Raw genomic sequence first — 16,440 nt, 5'->3', positions numbered from 1 at the left:
CTTGTGCCTCAGGTCCCCTGGAGCACGTGCACCTGTCTCTTCCTTTTGTCACCACAAAGAACAAAGAGGTCAACGCAACTGCAGTGCTATGGCCCAGCCAAGTGGGAACCCTCACTTATGTGTGGTGGAAAGGAAACAACACGGAGGTGGGTTGGCCTTCTGTGTGTGGTCTAGTGACAAAAGCTTAACTCAACCTTGATTAATCCAAGAAGAGCATGCGTTGGCTCATGTACCTCAAGAGAGTCTAGGGGTAGTTCTAGCCTCAGGGACAGCAGGAACTCAAGACTCAAATTGCTTCATCAGTTTGTCCAAGCTTAAGCTCTCTCTCTCTCTGTCTTTTTCTGTCTCTTTATTTCTCTTCACCCTTTCCATCTTATCTCTACCATCCTCTATTTGTGTTAGCATTCTTCTCAGTTTAGACATTTTGTTGATATTGTTGCCTTGGCCCTTAGCAGCCCAACTTTCACAGCTCAGCAAAGAAAGCAGCTCTCTAAAAGTTCTAACAGAAATCTTAGAAATGAGTCTTATAGGCCAGACAGAAAGGGAGAGTTTGGAGTCAGCTTCCTTGGAGCCACATGGACAGAAAGAATGTGAGAAGTGGTTCCAAAAAAAGAAAAATAGAGCAAAGGATGCTGGAGGGGCAAAATAAACATATTTCCAGTATACCCCGCCCCCAGTGGTTTCATGATAAATCAGACATGACCATTTCTTTAGGCCAATTGTACCCTTTATGTTTTCCCAAAATTCATCAAAAGTCAGCAGCAATTGTAAAGCTTGTAGAAATGTGTAGCCTTATTTGTTCTAAGACCTTCCTTGTGCAGATGACAAAAGTGAGAATGAGGCAAATGAGGTGGCTCTCTCCAATCTCATTCAGCTGCTTCGTACAGAGGCCGACTTTCAGGCCTTCTGACACTTCCATTAACTATTCTTCCCATCACACCAGGCTGAACCCACTGTTTCAGTTTTGAGCTCACTCCTCTCTCAGAAATTAAAATGCTTGCACACATATGTTAGGCAGTGATATTAGGCCCAAACGTATCCCAACCTGAAGGGCGAAGGCATGAACTGCTGTAGGTCAGATGGGAAAGTTTGGTCTTCTTCCAGTAGAGTTGCTTTCACTTGGTGACTTTGCTCTTTGAATGCAATGCATCTTATTTTAATAGAAGTCTTCCCTACCCCAGGGCTGAATTTTGGTTCTACCTGGAGACATAATTTTGCACAGACCCAAGTCTACTGAATCTAGACCCGCTACCAGACTGACAGTGGAAGGAATCTCTCAATTCTGCTGCTACTATAACTAAGTGAAAAAGGAGCCCTTTTAAAAAACTTTCTTCTTAAATTACACAAGTAAATTTGGCCCCAAATGGGTCCTCCACTCACAGTGGAAAAGGAGGAATGTGTGTGATTACCAGATAACTAGTGCTGGATGGTGGAAGTACTAAACAAGTTTCTTCTGTGTTTCTTTTCATTTATTTACTTATTTTTTATTTTTCTTTTTAAAAAGAAAACCCAGTTCTCGGCTGGACTATAATGAATAGACTTCTTATGCTGAGCGCTGGTCTTCCCTCCACTATACAGGCAGTTAAATGAATTTTGATTTTACAATTAATTAAGAAAAGACCAGAAAGAAATGTTTGGTGGTGTGAGTCAAGGGAGGTCAGTAGGCTAATAATCTTTTCCTCTAGGACCCTGGTGTCCGATTATATTACAGACATGACTCCAAGTCTTTTTTTTTTTTTTTTTTGAGTCTCTAAACCACTGTCCAATTAGTACTTGTTTCCATAGCAGCTATCTCTAGGAAACTGCTGATACGAGCTTTTCAGAGGAAGTCAAGGCACACAAGGTCACTGCTATCTAACTCATGTAGTTTTGGTCTCCATGGTTGCTGTGTTCCATTGTCATTTTATATAAATAGTACACTTCAGAGGTGAACAACGGGCAGTTTATAGATTTTCAGTGATGGCTACTTAAATATGGATTAATATGAGTGCCCTGTTCTGGTCTTACCTTAGCATCTCCTTGGATTTAGAGATCTTTGTGATACGTGTAAGATATCCATAAAGGGAGACATAGATTCCAGCAGTTAACAAGATCTATCAATCTTATCCATCTCCTGATCACTGAGTCACCACAAGAGAGGTGTCAAATTCACAGGGAATGTGCAGTATTCCTCGGGTACATTGCTCCAGTGGCTTCCTTTCTGGACTGGACTTGAGATGAGGGAAGCATGGATGGAGTCACTTCCGCTGGAGTATACCAGGAAGAGCCCCTGCTGCGATAACAGCTTGTGGGGGCTCAGAGTTGCTGCTGTCTCATCTGTAACTAAACAACCTTTCCTTCCATCTGTGCCGTGTTTGTTTTAGCCCCTGATCACCTTGGAGGGAAGCATATCAGTTAAGTTTCTCTCTGAAGGGATGAACACCATCACAGTGCAGGTCTCTGCTGGGAATGCCATCCTGCAGGACACGAAGACCATTGCGGTGTATGGTGAGTACCACTCCTTGCTGATTCGTCAGTGCCTTTGTGCTCCAATGAGGTTGCTGAGGACCAGGGTCCTGGAAGCTATCCAGCCTATAGCTTTTACCTAGGAAATAGTGGACCATGGTTGAGAAAGAACTGGGTAAAGTGTGGTCTTCTCCTTTAATGAAGATGTGTTCCATCAGCAAAAAGTTTGTCTGCTGTGGACATAGACCCTGAAGGTATTTATTATTTTGATTCCTTTAGTTGGCTGTGGTGCACAGAGAACAAGTTTTTGCTCACTCACCTTGGTAGCATAGAGAGGGTTCCATTAAGTATAAAGCTAACTAACTCCATTTGGAGTAGTAGTAGTAGTAGTATCTGAACAGCTAAAATCTGTTATGATAGCAGACAGTTAATGTTGAAGATTTTTTCTAATACAATTTTGAAATTCTTGATTCTTAAGAGGAACATACAGATGTCTAAATACACTAAAAATCTCTCCTGAAAGTGAATATTATTTGAAAAAATCAAACTGCTAAATTAAAAGTAATGGACAGGTTTGGATATTGGTTTGAGCAAACGGCTATACAGATCATTTTGTCGTCAATTGGGGAAATCTGAATATGGTCAGAGTATTAAATGGAATGAAAATTAATTGAAATAAAAAGCTAGTAATCACTGACGGGAAAATGGGAGAATAGAAAACAGTTTATTCAGATTGATCTTGTTTTGATAATATTTTTATGCATAGAAAAATATTCAGATGGATATGTACCAAGTACATAAAAATTGTGAACTTTTATCATTAACTTTTATCATTAACACAGAAATACCACATATACATTGTAAAAGATTAAAATTTAAAAATCAGAAAAGAATTTAAAAGTGAATTACAGGGAAAGTAAATACTGTGGAGAGAGAGAGTGAAAGAGAAGTAAAGACAGACAGACAAACTGGCTTGTTGTCCAAATGATATTAATTGCCTCAGTTCCAGAGTGCATTGATCCTGATGGAATGCTTTAGGACTATACTTTTCTATGGGGAAGTCCATCCTGCTTTTCATTTCTCATCTTGCCAACTTGACCTTCAAATTCAGAAAATGGTTGGTGAGACAATTTGGACATGTCAGAGTCAAAAGACCTCAGGGACACACACAATTCCTTACGTGGCTACATATTAGATTTCATAATCTTTCCTTTAGCCTCCTGTAAAGGCTTTATTGGCCACAAATAGTGAGTGTAGGTAAATAAGGCTATGGTTTTCCTAACAAGGGCCCTTCAGGGAGGAGGCCTGCTGGCCATTAGCCCAATCAGCGATTGTGTGCAATGGGGAGAGCTTCTGTTGCTCTCTCCTTCTCTATCTCCTTTTTATGCACTAGGAATGTTTTCAGTCCTCCAGCCACTGCTGTATAAGGTATATGATAAATACTATCATTTTACCCCCATAATTCATAGAAGTAAGTAAAGATGTTCCCTCAGCTAGTAAGTTGTGAAGCTAGGCTTCCACCCAACCCATCTAGCCAGAGCCCGTGCCCTAAAAGTTCCCTGCTTAATTGGATCTCAGTTCTTTTCTCTCTGGTGTTCTCCTTCCCTCCTCTCATGGGCCTCACTGGCAGTGTTAGTGGGCATTGACCCATTAGCCCCATAGATGTCCACTTCAGTAATCATATTGGCAAACTCCTTATTAGAATTTCAGAGAGAATCTTAAACCTGGAAGATCTTTGGCCTTATCTGTCCTAGCCCTATCATTTTACAGAAAAGAGACTATGGTCAAAATAAGAAATTACAAGTTTAAAACCATTCTGCTGTGTAGTGACAGATCTAATAATAATAGTGGGAGTGGGAGGGTGGTAGTAATTAACATTGATCCAGCCCTTTTCTAAGCACTTGACATACATGATCTCTTTATTAAATCCTCTAAACAGATGTATGAGAAATAGTCTATAATCATCCCTGTTTTACAGATGAGAAATACAAAGTATGGCTATTAAACAAACAGAGCTTAAGAATTTTAGATCCAGAGGGGATGGTCCCAATCACTTTCCACATCATACAGTCTCTTTAGAGGGCTTTTCAAAGGGTGGATCACCCTTCCTCAAACAGGCTATCACCTTTCCCTTCATTAAATAGCTTGAGGAAGGAAGCAACTCCCCACATACACACTCCAGCAAAATTTCTCAACCATTAACCATCTTTAGTTTGTCTTCCCAGATGAGTTGTTCAGAGTTCCGTGTATGTGATCAAATATCAAACTAGTTGCCGTTGAGTCAGCCCAGGTCATGGCAGAGTCAGAGTGGACTGTACTCCACAGAGTTTGTAAAGCTGAGATTCTGGAAGTAGACCACCCAGCCTTTCTTTCAGGGAGCCTCTGGGTGGACTTAAGCCACTAAACTTTTGTTTAGCATTGAGTGTGTTAACCATTTAAACACTCAGGGACTCCATGTATGTGATTAGGAAGCATTAAGGACAGGTGTGAATGAAGAGATGTCGTACGTGGGAAGTTGGCCGAGAGAGGGTTGTCTACCCAAAGCCACAGATGACTACAGGAAAGAAAATTTACTTTGCATTGTTCTTCCCTAATTTGCTTCAGGGCACAGGTTTGCTTACAAATATTAAAAAAAAAATATATATATATATGTAAGTTACAGAATTATCTCTGTAAGCAAGTGCCATTAAAAAAATCCTATATTATTGGTGTTTACCCTTTCCATATCCCACATGCATTCCCTATTCGTGGAGTAAACAAGTACAACAATTCTCTGACGCTGTCACTCCCTATCTTGCGTTTAGCATGTTAGGTAATTATGGAGAGAGCAGCATCATTTTTCTCATTTGTGCCCTTTTACCAAGGCAAACATCTTCCCTTATTTGTAGATGGCATCTTAGCTGTTTGGTCAGAAGTGTGGGGTATATGATAATGACACTATGAACATATCTTCGAAGTGAAAAGTCAGGGCTCTGTGATTGGCTCCACGGTGCTGCTGTTTACCACACTACTAATTAACATGCATTTCATTATTCTCCATCAGAGCTGAGGCAGTGATATTCACATAGGTGGCCAGTGACTCATAAAATAGTCAAGCTTTGAAAAATACGTCTTTGGAATAGGGTAACTGCCTCAAACGCACATGTTTTAAATGTAAGAATCGTCAGAGCATGCATTTGATAACACTCTAGCATTGTTAGGGAATGCACAAGTGTGCTGTCAAGCTTCCAGAATGTATAATAGACATCACCGATGCCACTTAGCCCCTTCTGAAACACAAGGACATGCTTTCCACTGTGGGTTTTTAAAGAAAAAAAAATACATGTTTGTTGAATAAGTAAATCCATAAATTTCAGAGTGTCTCCAGTGCAATTTGTGCATGTATTTATTTAAAAAACATGCATTCATTAAAAATATCAAAGACTCATTGAATGCCTACTATGTGCTATGTACTGTCCCAAGTGCCAGGAACACAGCATCTCTGCCCTCACAGATCTACAATCTGTTATATTCCAGGTACATGCAGAAATAAAATAATTAAAAATAGAGATAAGTGTGAAGAAACCAATAGGGTCATCTGATGAAAGTTGCCTGGGGTGGGTGGAAGAAAGGCTCCCTGAGGTTAGTGATTGGAAATGCCCCTCTGAGTGATGAGAAGAAGCTCCACATCCTATGATCTGAGATAGCAGGGAGAATGACGCTATTAAAGGGCGTGGAGAAGGGAGGGTCCTGGAGCAGAGAGAGCCCAGGGAAGCCTGGGAGGACATGAGAAAGGCAAGGCAGTCGCCACCAGGTTCTGTGGGTCTGTGAAGGCAGTGCTAAGAGTCTAGATTTTATTCTAAATGCTGAGGAGCCACTAGCAGGCTTTAGGGAAGTGAAGTGATCAGGGAATATCATGTGCCAAACACTGTGCTGGGACGGGGGGTGTGGAGGCCAGGAGAATGCACCTTGCAGACCTCCAGTGAAGTCCCTGGGTAGTGCGAGTGGTTCATGCCTCAGCTGCTAACCAAAAAGTTGGAGGCTTGAGTCTATCCAGTGCCACCTTGGAAGAAAAGTCTGGTGATCTACTTCTGAAAAATCAGCCTTTCGATACTCTCTGGAGCACAGATCTGTTCTGACACGTGGGCCATGATGAGAATCCACTTCCCAGCAACTAATGTTAGACCTCCGGAAGGAAGGTTGGGCATTCCTACTTCTGTAATGATACTGCCTCGGAAACCCAAGGAGGGGTTGCTATGAGTCAGGGCCAACTCGATGGCAAATAACAACAACAACAACAACAATGTTAGACCTCCAGCTACCGAGAATGTGCTTCACCAAGGTACTGTGCTCTGAGGCCCTTACCAATCTAGTGCCAAGGCTGTGTCTTCCAAGGGCTGTTCCCAGCCAGTGACTGAATCAGCAGGGATTTTAAGGCAGGCACATTCCAGGGAAACAAGGAACTTCTCTGCCACCTCAGGGCGGTCTGGATTACTTAGAGTCAAGAACTAAGAACAAGGCTGAGGCTGCAAAGGTAGATGCTGGCCCAGAGCCTGGAATGCCTAGTAAGGCTGAGGGTTCTGATCTAGAAAGCAAGGAGTTAGTGCGATGACAAGGGCAACATAGTGGATTTGTACTCTGAAAGTCTTTCCAGAGACTGCTAATGAGAGGAATCCTTCTTTACGGTTTTGCATAGCATGAAAAGCCTGATAGAGTTGTTTGTTTGTTTGTTTAATATGTATTGATGGAAGTTTATTTAAGATACAATTTTCAAATTGGGGTGACATTTTGCCTAGGGAGTCAAAAGTGCTCCAAAGAAGAAGGAATGTCCAAAGATTCCTATATTCCATCTTATCATTTGTTTAGAAAAAGGGCCAGAACAGAACTAATAAAACAGTTTGTAATCAGGAAGGATTTATTTACCCTAAAACATGGTTCTATTCTGACCTTTGGGTTTTCTTTTGAAACTGCACATAGATAATTGTTTCAAAAGAGTGCAATGGCCAAGGTGAGACTATCTCAGTATCTTGGGTGGGCCACCTTAACTTCTTTGGAATCTTGAAATCTGGATTCCACGATTTCTCACTGTCAAGTCAACCCCTGATTTATGGTGATCCCATTTGTTATATAGTAGAACTGCTCCATAAGGTTTTTTTGTTTTGTTTTGTTTTTTAATTGTGCTTTGGTGCAAATTTACAGAGCAGAATTTGTTTTACATTCAACAGTTCATGTACATTTGGTTTTCCTCCCCAATTACCATCCCCAACCCTAACCCACTCTCCTTGTCACCCTTCCCAGTGACCTCCCTCTCGCCCACATACCCTTCTTAGTCATGCATTCCTGTCTGTCCAGCTTTTCCTCCATGTAAATGTTGCCCCTCTGGTGCCCCATGGCCAACTGCACCAAAGGATGTATCTCCATAGAGTAGGTGGGTGCATTGCCCTGTGTTGAGAGTTCTACATGTAAGTCTTTCTACTGTTGGGCTGAGAGCGGGTCCTTGGGAGTGAGTCCTGATAGAGTTTTTGGAAAAACTGTTGCACTCATGGTAATCCCCTTGCTGTTGTATCCCCAGAGGAATTCCGGTCCCTTCGCCTGTCCTTTTCTCCAAACCTAGACGACTACAACCCAGACATCCCTGAGTGGAGGCGGGACATCAGCCGAGTCATCAGAAAATCCCTGGTGGAAGTGAGTGCAATCAGTTCCTTCTCCTGCTGGCATGTTTCCCTCTGTCCTCACGGAGCTTCTTGGGGAGGGTCCCTCATGCAAAGAAGTTGCAAGAAAGAGCTGAAGCCCACAGAAGTTTGGTTAATTGGTCTGCTGTCTTCATTAATGAGCCCCACACATGCAGCCAAATCATAGGCTCTATAGTGAGTATGGTGGTGGTGGTGGTTATGTGCCATCGAGTCGGACCCAACTCACAGCGACCCCTCCTTGGGTTTCCAAGGCAGTATCACTACAGAAATAGATCACCCCAACTTCTTCCAAGGAGTGGCTGGTGGGTTTGAACCTCCAGCCTTCTGGTTAGCAGTCAAGTGCTTTAGGTACTGATACCAGTCCTTGTCTCCTGTAAAGCTTATTCTGCTTGGAGAGTAAGGAGAAGAATATAGACATTTAAGACAGTTAAATAGGAAAGCCCACCATCAGGTCATTAGTAAGTATAAAGTCAGTTATTACACATAATAATGAAGGAGACAAAGCCTATAAGGGTATTTAGGACTGAGTTCTAGTGGCATAGTGCCTAAGCATTTGACTGCTAACCAGAAGACTGGCAGTTCAAACCCACCAGCCACTCCTCGGAAGGAAGGTTGGGCAATCTACTTCCGTAGTGATACCGCCTTGGAAACCCAAGGAGGAGTTGCTATGAGTCGGGGCCAACTTGAAAGCACCTAACAACAACAACAACAAAGTTAGAGCAGCCCTGGGTTCCAGCTCCACAAACTGCAAGCACCATAGAGAGAACTCAGGGCATTTCTATGTCCCACTCCTTTTAAGGGCATCTCTCTCCGACAGCATCTGCAAGGGCAAGGTATGATCATCCTCATTTTACAGAGGAGTCATCTGAGGGTTTAGAGAACCTGAGGAACTTGCCCAAATCTCACAGCTGATAGGTGGAGAATCTACACATATTGAGTCTGAGCCCAATGTCTGGGTTTTCATATGTGCAACACAGCCTCCTAAAATTTCTGGGAAAGGAATGGTTTATACCTCTCAGAAAATGTCACTGACAATTTGAGAAAGCATTCTTCCAGGCAAATCTCCTAACACACACACCTCTAAACTCCACTTTCATGGGCACGATAAGGAATAGGAGAGCCACCCATGAGGTTTCTTGTATTTATTGCACAAACCTTAAAAAATCATGGATGAGCTGTGTTTCTCCAGAGTTGGATTTTTTCTCTTTTTTTAGCCCAGAGGGAAATTCAATGTAGAGGTTTTAATGCATTCTCTCCTTTCTTTGCACCCAGTATGTGATCCCACATGACACCAAGAGATGAGGGGCTAAAGGCATTCAGATAACCCCCACTCAGAAAATAAGTTTCCAATCCAGCCTCTTGTCCAAGAGCCGACCTGTTCCATCTTCATTACTTGTGATCACCTTTGTTGGCACGGATTTGGCACTTACAGTGTTCTAGGCATTCTGCTCAGTGTTTTGAAACTTTAACACATTTAATCACCAAAATAATATTATGAAGCTGATACTATGATTATTCCCATTTCACAGGTGAGGAATCTGTGCACAAAAACATTGGGCTTGGTGCCCAGCATCAGTTAAAATTGAGACTCTGACCTCAGACAATCTAGGTTTGATTCTTGATTCTACGGTTTCCAAATCAATCCATTCTATGGCCATATTTTTCCATGTCACATGGAGTAATAGGAAAATATTGGGGGTAATATTGGGGCAGAGAAGGGGTATTTTCATGTGTCTCTAGGTAACTGACATCTCACTGTCTTCATGCTCTCTCAGCATCCTTGACATGATTGGTGGCTCAACATTCTGACCACCAGGGGGCACAGCTGCTAGAATACAGGTCCAACTGAAATGAGCTGTATGTTCTGTATGTGATAGCTTGTTTCTCTCCTCCACTGTCTAAGAAAGACAACTTAGACCCTTCAGTGTACCCCCTGCAAACCTCCTTCAGTTTGCAGTATTCTGGAGACCCACATCCCTGTAGATCTCCTTGGTGGCAGTCCAAATCTCCCAGGCCATTTATCAACCAGGTACTAACTCAGCAATGATGAGATTTCCAGGCTGATTTTTCTTTACACTTATTATCCAGGGATCAGGTGCTATGCGTCTTCACCTTTTCGCCAGATGTCCAGTAGGGTAGAAATTACTGCTCATCAATATTTCTAGGCTGTACATAGCAAAACCAGCTAAGTGTAGAATAAACAAATTGGCTCATCACCCCTCATAACAGCATGGTGGTAAGTGGTAGTGGTGAGGTTATAATGCCTTTAATTTATCAATGCTCCTTGATTACCAAATCCCAAGAGGCAGCTGACCCAGCCCTTGTTTCCCAGCCTCCCCTCCTGACTTTGAGATCAGTAATTACTTTTGAATTTCAATGCACTGAGATTTCCTTGAGTCCTGAAGTACCATATTGTCAAGAGCTCCTACATAAATGCTACAAGAGATACAACTTGGAGTCAGCATATTTCTAGTTTTCTTTCTACCATTATGAAAAAGTATTTGGTACAAAATTGGTTGCCTTTTCATCCTCAAAGCAGCTTTTGTATTGACATTTCACAGTGAAATCTTAAACTGAATGTTGTGTTGGTTAAGATTTTATGTTAACTTGGCTGAACCATGATTCCCAGTGGTTTGTCAATTATATAGTGATGCAGTTATGTAATGATGTAATTATCTTCCATGATGTGATGTAATATAATCAGCCAATCAGTTGTAAGGGGAGATTCCTCCAGGGCATGGCCTGCAGTATATATATGGACATTCTGGCAAAGCTCACTGGCTTGCTCTGGATCCTGCGCCTGACTCATCATCATCTGACCTCCAGTTCTTGGGATTCATCAGCCTCCATAATCTGTGAGCCATCAGCCTGCTGTTGTACTTGCTAATCTTGGATTTGTCAGGTCCTGTAGCTTCTTGGGTCACCCTCCAGCCTGACACCTAACATACAGACTTAGGACTTGACAGCCTCTACAACTGTGTGAGCAATTTCCTTGAGATAAATAATCCCTCTCTTTCTCTGTGTGTGTGTGTGTGTATTTTTTTTTTTTTTTTTTTTTTTTGCAATGTACATAATTTGCTTCCCTAGAGAACTCATCTTAAGACATTTGGTACTGAGAGTAGTTCTAGAGAAACAAAATCATGAGTTTTCTAAATTTGTTGTCAAGCGTAACTAGTCTTAAAGGCACTGATGATTCTGCCTCTAGCAGTAAAGATGGTGCTGCTAATCCATGGTGTGAGGTAGCAATATTGTTGTTGTTGTTATGTGTCGTTGAGTCAGCCCAAACTCACAGCAACACCTCCTTGGGTTTCCAAGGAGGTATCACTACAGAAGAAGGATTACCCAACCTTCCTTCCGAGGAGTGGCTGGTGGGTTTGAACCACCAGCCTTCTGATTAACAGTTAAGTGCCTTAGGCACTATGCTACCAGAGCTCCCCAAAATATCGCCACCAGCAAAATAAGTATTGGTGAGAAGCAAGGCTCTGGGTAATCATATGTTTGATACTTTTCTAAAATTTTGTCAGAGTGAGAAGTATAGTTGGTTGATCCTACTTTCGCTAGATTAATTGGTAAAAGAAAGAGATGAACTCAGGGCTTCGCAGTTCAAGTGCCACACAAAAGATCTGAAAGTTGCCACTTGTACCCTGAAAGAAAGCCTTAGTTCTTGTAGTAACAGAGCTGATATTGCCAAAAAACAATCCCAGAGTCTTATCATAAGAGTGGCTGAATTACTGCACCAATTGAATTCCAAGCCTTGAATTATTTCTAGAGTTAAAGTAAGGGCATTTATTGGGAGGATATGGGATCCTGAAACTTGAGAAGGGGACAGATGGTAGACAGTCCGGCAGCTGCAGAAATTGAGCCCCTAGATTCCATTGAATCACCCCTGCCAACAGAACCACCCTTTTTCTACTTCTGATGAGATTAACCCAGCTGTGCCTGAGGAGTCTTTTTCTGAGATATTACCTGGGGTATCGCTTGAAACAGACGTCTCACAAGACATTGCTGAATGTTCTCTCAATCCATCCCCATAACCCATTTTTGCTTCTAGACCTAAGTCTCAGGATGGCCTACACTGAACCAAACTGAAGTACCAGTCCTGCCTTGGTATACTATAGAAGATATCCAAAGATTTAGGGAAATTAACAGATTAGAGTAGATTTATTAGTTTAGACTCACAGACCTGTAACTGAATTAAGTAAAACACCTATCTGCCATGGGTTGAATTGGACCTCATGGTGGTAGGGACAAATTCACAGCATTTAATTGCCAAAGACAAGATGAGCATGGCTACCATAATGGATAGTGGAGGCAAAAAAACAAACTCACTGCTGTTGAGTTGGTTCTGACTCATAGTGACCCCTCCTTGGGTTTCCAAGGAAGTATCTCTACCAAAGTAGATTGTTCACTATCCATTTTGAGGAGTGGCTGGTGAATTTGAACCACCAGCCTTCTGGTTAGCAATGAAAGACTTTGGCACTATGCCACCAGAGCTCCTAGTGGAGTCAAAGAAGGAATCAAAATAGTCTGACTTATATGAACTTACAGTGTTGGCTACTTAGTTATGATGTCCCTAGGAGTAAAATATATGGGAAACTACTAAATATTTACTCGATGTGTGCAACCTTGATGCATATCTTTCCTGATTTTAATCCACACAGTGCCTCCTTGCTCTGTTAGATTGACTGTCTTTGGTCTATGTACACATTCCACATAAGCAAAATTAAATGTCCTGGAAATCCCATTCTTCACAAATCCATAGTTTTTATGATCCACACAATCAAATGCTTTTGTGTAGTCAGTGAAACACAGATAAACATCTTTTGAGTATTCTCTGCTTTCACTCAAGATCCATCTGACATCAGCAGTGGTATCTGTTATTCCACATTCTCTTTGGAGTATAGTATGAATTTCTGGCAATTTCCTACTGATGTACTGTTTTTGAATTATCTTCAATAAAATTTTACTTGCTTGTGATATTAATGGGAGCTCTGGTAGCATAGTGGCTAAGACAAATGATATTGTTCGATAATTGCTGCATTCTATTGGTTTATCTTTCTTTGAAATGGGTGTACATATGGGTTTCTTCCAGGCAATTGGCTAGGTAGCTGTATTCCACATTTTTTGGCATAGATAAGTGAGCATTTGCAGAGTTGCATCTGTTGTTGAAACCTCTTAATTGTTATCCCATCAGTTTCTGAGGCCTTGTTTTTTGTCAGTGTCTTCATTTGCTTCCTCCAATCCCAGCTGTTCTTTCTCATATATTACTTCTGGAAATGGTTGAATGTCAACCAATTTTAGTTGGTACAGTGACTCTGTGTATTCCTTCCATCTTCTTTCGATGCCTCCTGCTTTGTCCAGTATTTGGCCCATAGAATCTTTCAGTATTGCAACTCAAAGCTTTTTTTTTTTCCACCCCCTTCGGCTCTTTCTGCATGAGAAATTCTGAGCATGTCCTTCCCTTTTGATTTTCTAACTCCTGGTCCTTTCACATTTCATTATGATACCTTACTCTACCTTCTCAAGTCAGATTTTGAAATCTTCTGTTCAAGTCTTTTACTTCATTGTTTCTTCCATTAATTTTAGCTATTCTACATTCATGAACAAGTTTCAGAGTCTCTTTTGACATTCATTTTGGTCTTTTCTTTCTTTTGTTTATTTTAATGACCCTTTAATATCATTATACACCTCATCTGATCTTAGATCATTAGTGCTCAATGTGTCAAATCTGTTCTTCAGGTGATCTCTAAATTCAGGTGAGCTGTACTCAAGGTAGTACTTTGACTCCCATGGACTACTTCTAATTTTGTTGAGCTTCAACTTTAACTTGCATATGAGCAATTGTTGGTCTGTTCTGTAGCAGGCCCCTCACTTTGTTCTGGCTGATGATATTGAGCTTCTCCATTGTCTCTTTCTACAGACATGGTCGAGCTGATGCATGCATATCCTATCCAATGAGGGCCACATGTATAGTCACCATTTATGTTGTTGAAAAAAAAAAACTATTTCCAATAAATAAGTCGTTTGTCTTCCAAAATTCTGTCATGTGATTTTTGGCATCATTTCTATCACTAAGGCTGTGTTTTCCAAGTACTTCTTTGTTTCCAGCTTTTACATTCCAATCACCAGTAATTTTCAATATGTCTTGATTGCATGTTTGATCAATTTCAGACTGCCGAAATTTGTAAAAATCTTCAATTTCTTTATCTTGACATTAGTGTTTGGTGTGAAAATTTGAATAATGGTCGAATAAACTGGTCTTGTAGTTGTATGAATATTAACTCATCACTGATAACGTTGTACTTTGTAATAGATCTTGAAATGTTCTTTTTGACGATCATTGCCATGCTATTTCTCTTCCATTTGTCATTCCTGGCATAGTAGACTATATGATTGTCCAATTCAAAATGGCCAATATCAGTCCATTTCAGCTCTCCAATGCCTTTGATTTGGATTTTTTATGTATTCCATTTCATTTTTGGTGGTTTTCAGTTTTCCTAGATTCAGACTTCATTCATCCCACTCATTATATTCATTCTGATTAATAATGAATGTTTGCAGCTCTTTCAGCATTTTAGAGGGAGGGAATTGATCCAACAAAAGTACAGGTGCCTTCTACTTCAGTGAAATTTCTAGAAGTCCAGTAGTATGGGGCATGTCAAGATACTCTTTCTTAAGTGAATGATAGTTTACTGCCTCTAGCTCCTCCTGCAACTAAAAAGGACAACATCTGGTGGAATTCAGAGACAAACACTTAGGGAATTAAGAACAATTTACTGAAATATACTTTAAGAAATGTAGTGCCTAAGGCATTTGACCACTAAGCAGAAGACTGGTGGTTCAAACTCACCAGCCACTCCTTGGAAGGAAGGTTGGGCAATCTACTTCTACAGTGATACTGCCTCTGAAACCCAAGGAGAGGTCACTATGAGTCGACTCTGACTCAGTGGCAGTGAGTTTGGTTTTTTTGGACTTGAAGAAAACTCAAAGTATAAGTAGGTTTCCATCAACAAATAGAGGGGGGGAAATATTCTGGGTAGAGATGACATGCACAAAATAATTTGTAGGACAAGGTTGGAATTGTGTATTAGTGTATTTGGCTGGAACATAGGATCCCTGTGTGAGTTTTGTATAATTAGACTAGAGAGAATGGGTGGGATCATATTGCAGAAAGCCATGAATATATATTTTTTTTAATTTAGTAAAGGGGAAATATTGCAAGAATTTTGAACAGGAAAACATGATCTGAGTTGAACTGTAGACAGATAAACCTGGAAGTAGTAGCATGTCTCCTGAAAATGAGAAGGATATTGTAATACCACTGGGAAGAAGGACAACAGCAGAATTGAAATATTAACAGTGGTTATTTAAACAAGAACTAATAGAATGATTAATGTGGCTGTCACCTCATCAAGATCTTAGAAACTGATTAGAAATGGCAAGGAAAAAAAGAGTGTGACCCCAGAGATGAAGAGAAGGCTTCAAGCTGGGGTGACTTAGAAAGGACAACCTGTGCTCACCCAAATGTAGAATGAAGGTTTTTGGTGTTAAAATAAGAAATTTTTATTTCTTTGGAATTTTGACATGTTTGTTGGAAGTCCTGGTGAAACAACCAAGTGGCAAAGCCTAACTGGCCACTTAAGAAAGAAGTTGAAATGATATTTAATGATCCTAGAATCACCTAGAAATAGGCCTCAGGGGACACCTTGAGAGAGAAGAGGTGAACAAAGACAAGGTGAATGTATTTGAGTGACATGTATATTTTAAGTGAAAGGGATTGGACAAAGGGACAGAGGTATAGCAGTCTGAGAGGTGGGAAGGCAACCAGGAGAGTCGGCATAGCAAAATGAAGAGCTTAGAGTGCTTCATAAAACAGGGCGTGGTCATCAGGGTTAATACTGCAAAGAAATCAGGAGTTCCTCTTGATTTTTCCTCCTCCTTTTAACTTCAGAGGACTCCATCTCTGTAGTAGGGATTAATATGTTATTCTTGTTCTTCTCATCCCATGTTCATTCAGTTAAAATGATTGGTCTTGGCCTGGTTGCCCTGGTAGAGACCCCATAATTCAAGTTTCTGAATTCTTCCAGGTAGGTAAATTAAAAATAGGATTCCTCTCAACCACTAAATAAATACTGGCTTTTCCCCCTCCAGTACTGAGAGCTTTATAAAAGTTTCATTATAAATCATTTAAATCCCAAAGCTACCCTTTTAAGAGCCAAGGACTCTTGTAATCCCTGGTTTTTTAATTTGAGGGAATGTACACACAGAGAGAAACAACTTGCAGAAGGTCTCATGGTGGTGAAGCTGGAGATGAACTTCAGCA

The 16,440-nt window shown here is 40.9% G+C and overlaps 1 protein-coding gene across 1 annotated transcript in view; it reads left to right on the top strand.

Annotated features, from left to right (window-relative positions):
• SORCS1 (sortilin related VPS10 domain containing receptor 1) overlaps window positions 1-16,440 on the top strand; it is a 682,844-nt gene that overhangs the window by 631,902 nt on the left and 34,502 nt on the right. The window contains exons 20-22 of the mRNA XM_007941533.2: window positions 13-146; window positions 2,364-2,487; window positions 7,997-8,109. Of these exons, the coding sequence (XP_007939724.1) occupies window positions 13-146; window positions 2,364-2,487; window positions 7,997-8,109 (371 nt within the window). The remainder of the gene's footprint in view (window positions 1-12; window positions 147-2,363; window positions 2,488-7,996; window positions 8,110-16,440) is intronic.

The sequence above is a fragment of the Orycteropus afer genome, unplaced genomic scaffold (assembly GCF_000298275.1).
Source record: "Orycteropus afer afer isolate SDZICR_OR568_19922 unplaced genomic scaffold, OryAfe1.0 scaffold00082, whole genome shotgun sequence".
NCBI classification, from domain to species: domain Eukaryota; kingdom Metazoa; phylum Chordata; class Mammalia; order Tubulidentata; family Orycteropodidae; genus Orycteropus; species Orycteropus afer.
The sequence above is the reverse complement of the archived record's forward strand: the minus strand, read 5'-3'. Positions and strand labels throughout refer to the sequence as shown.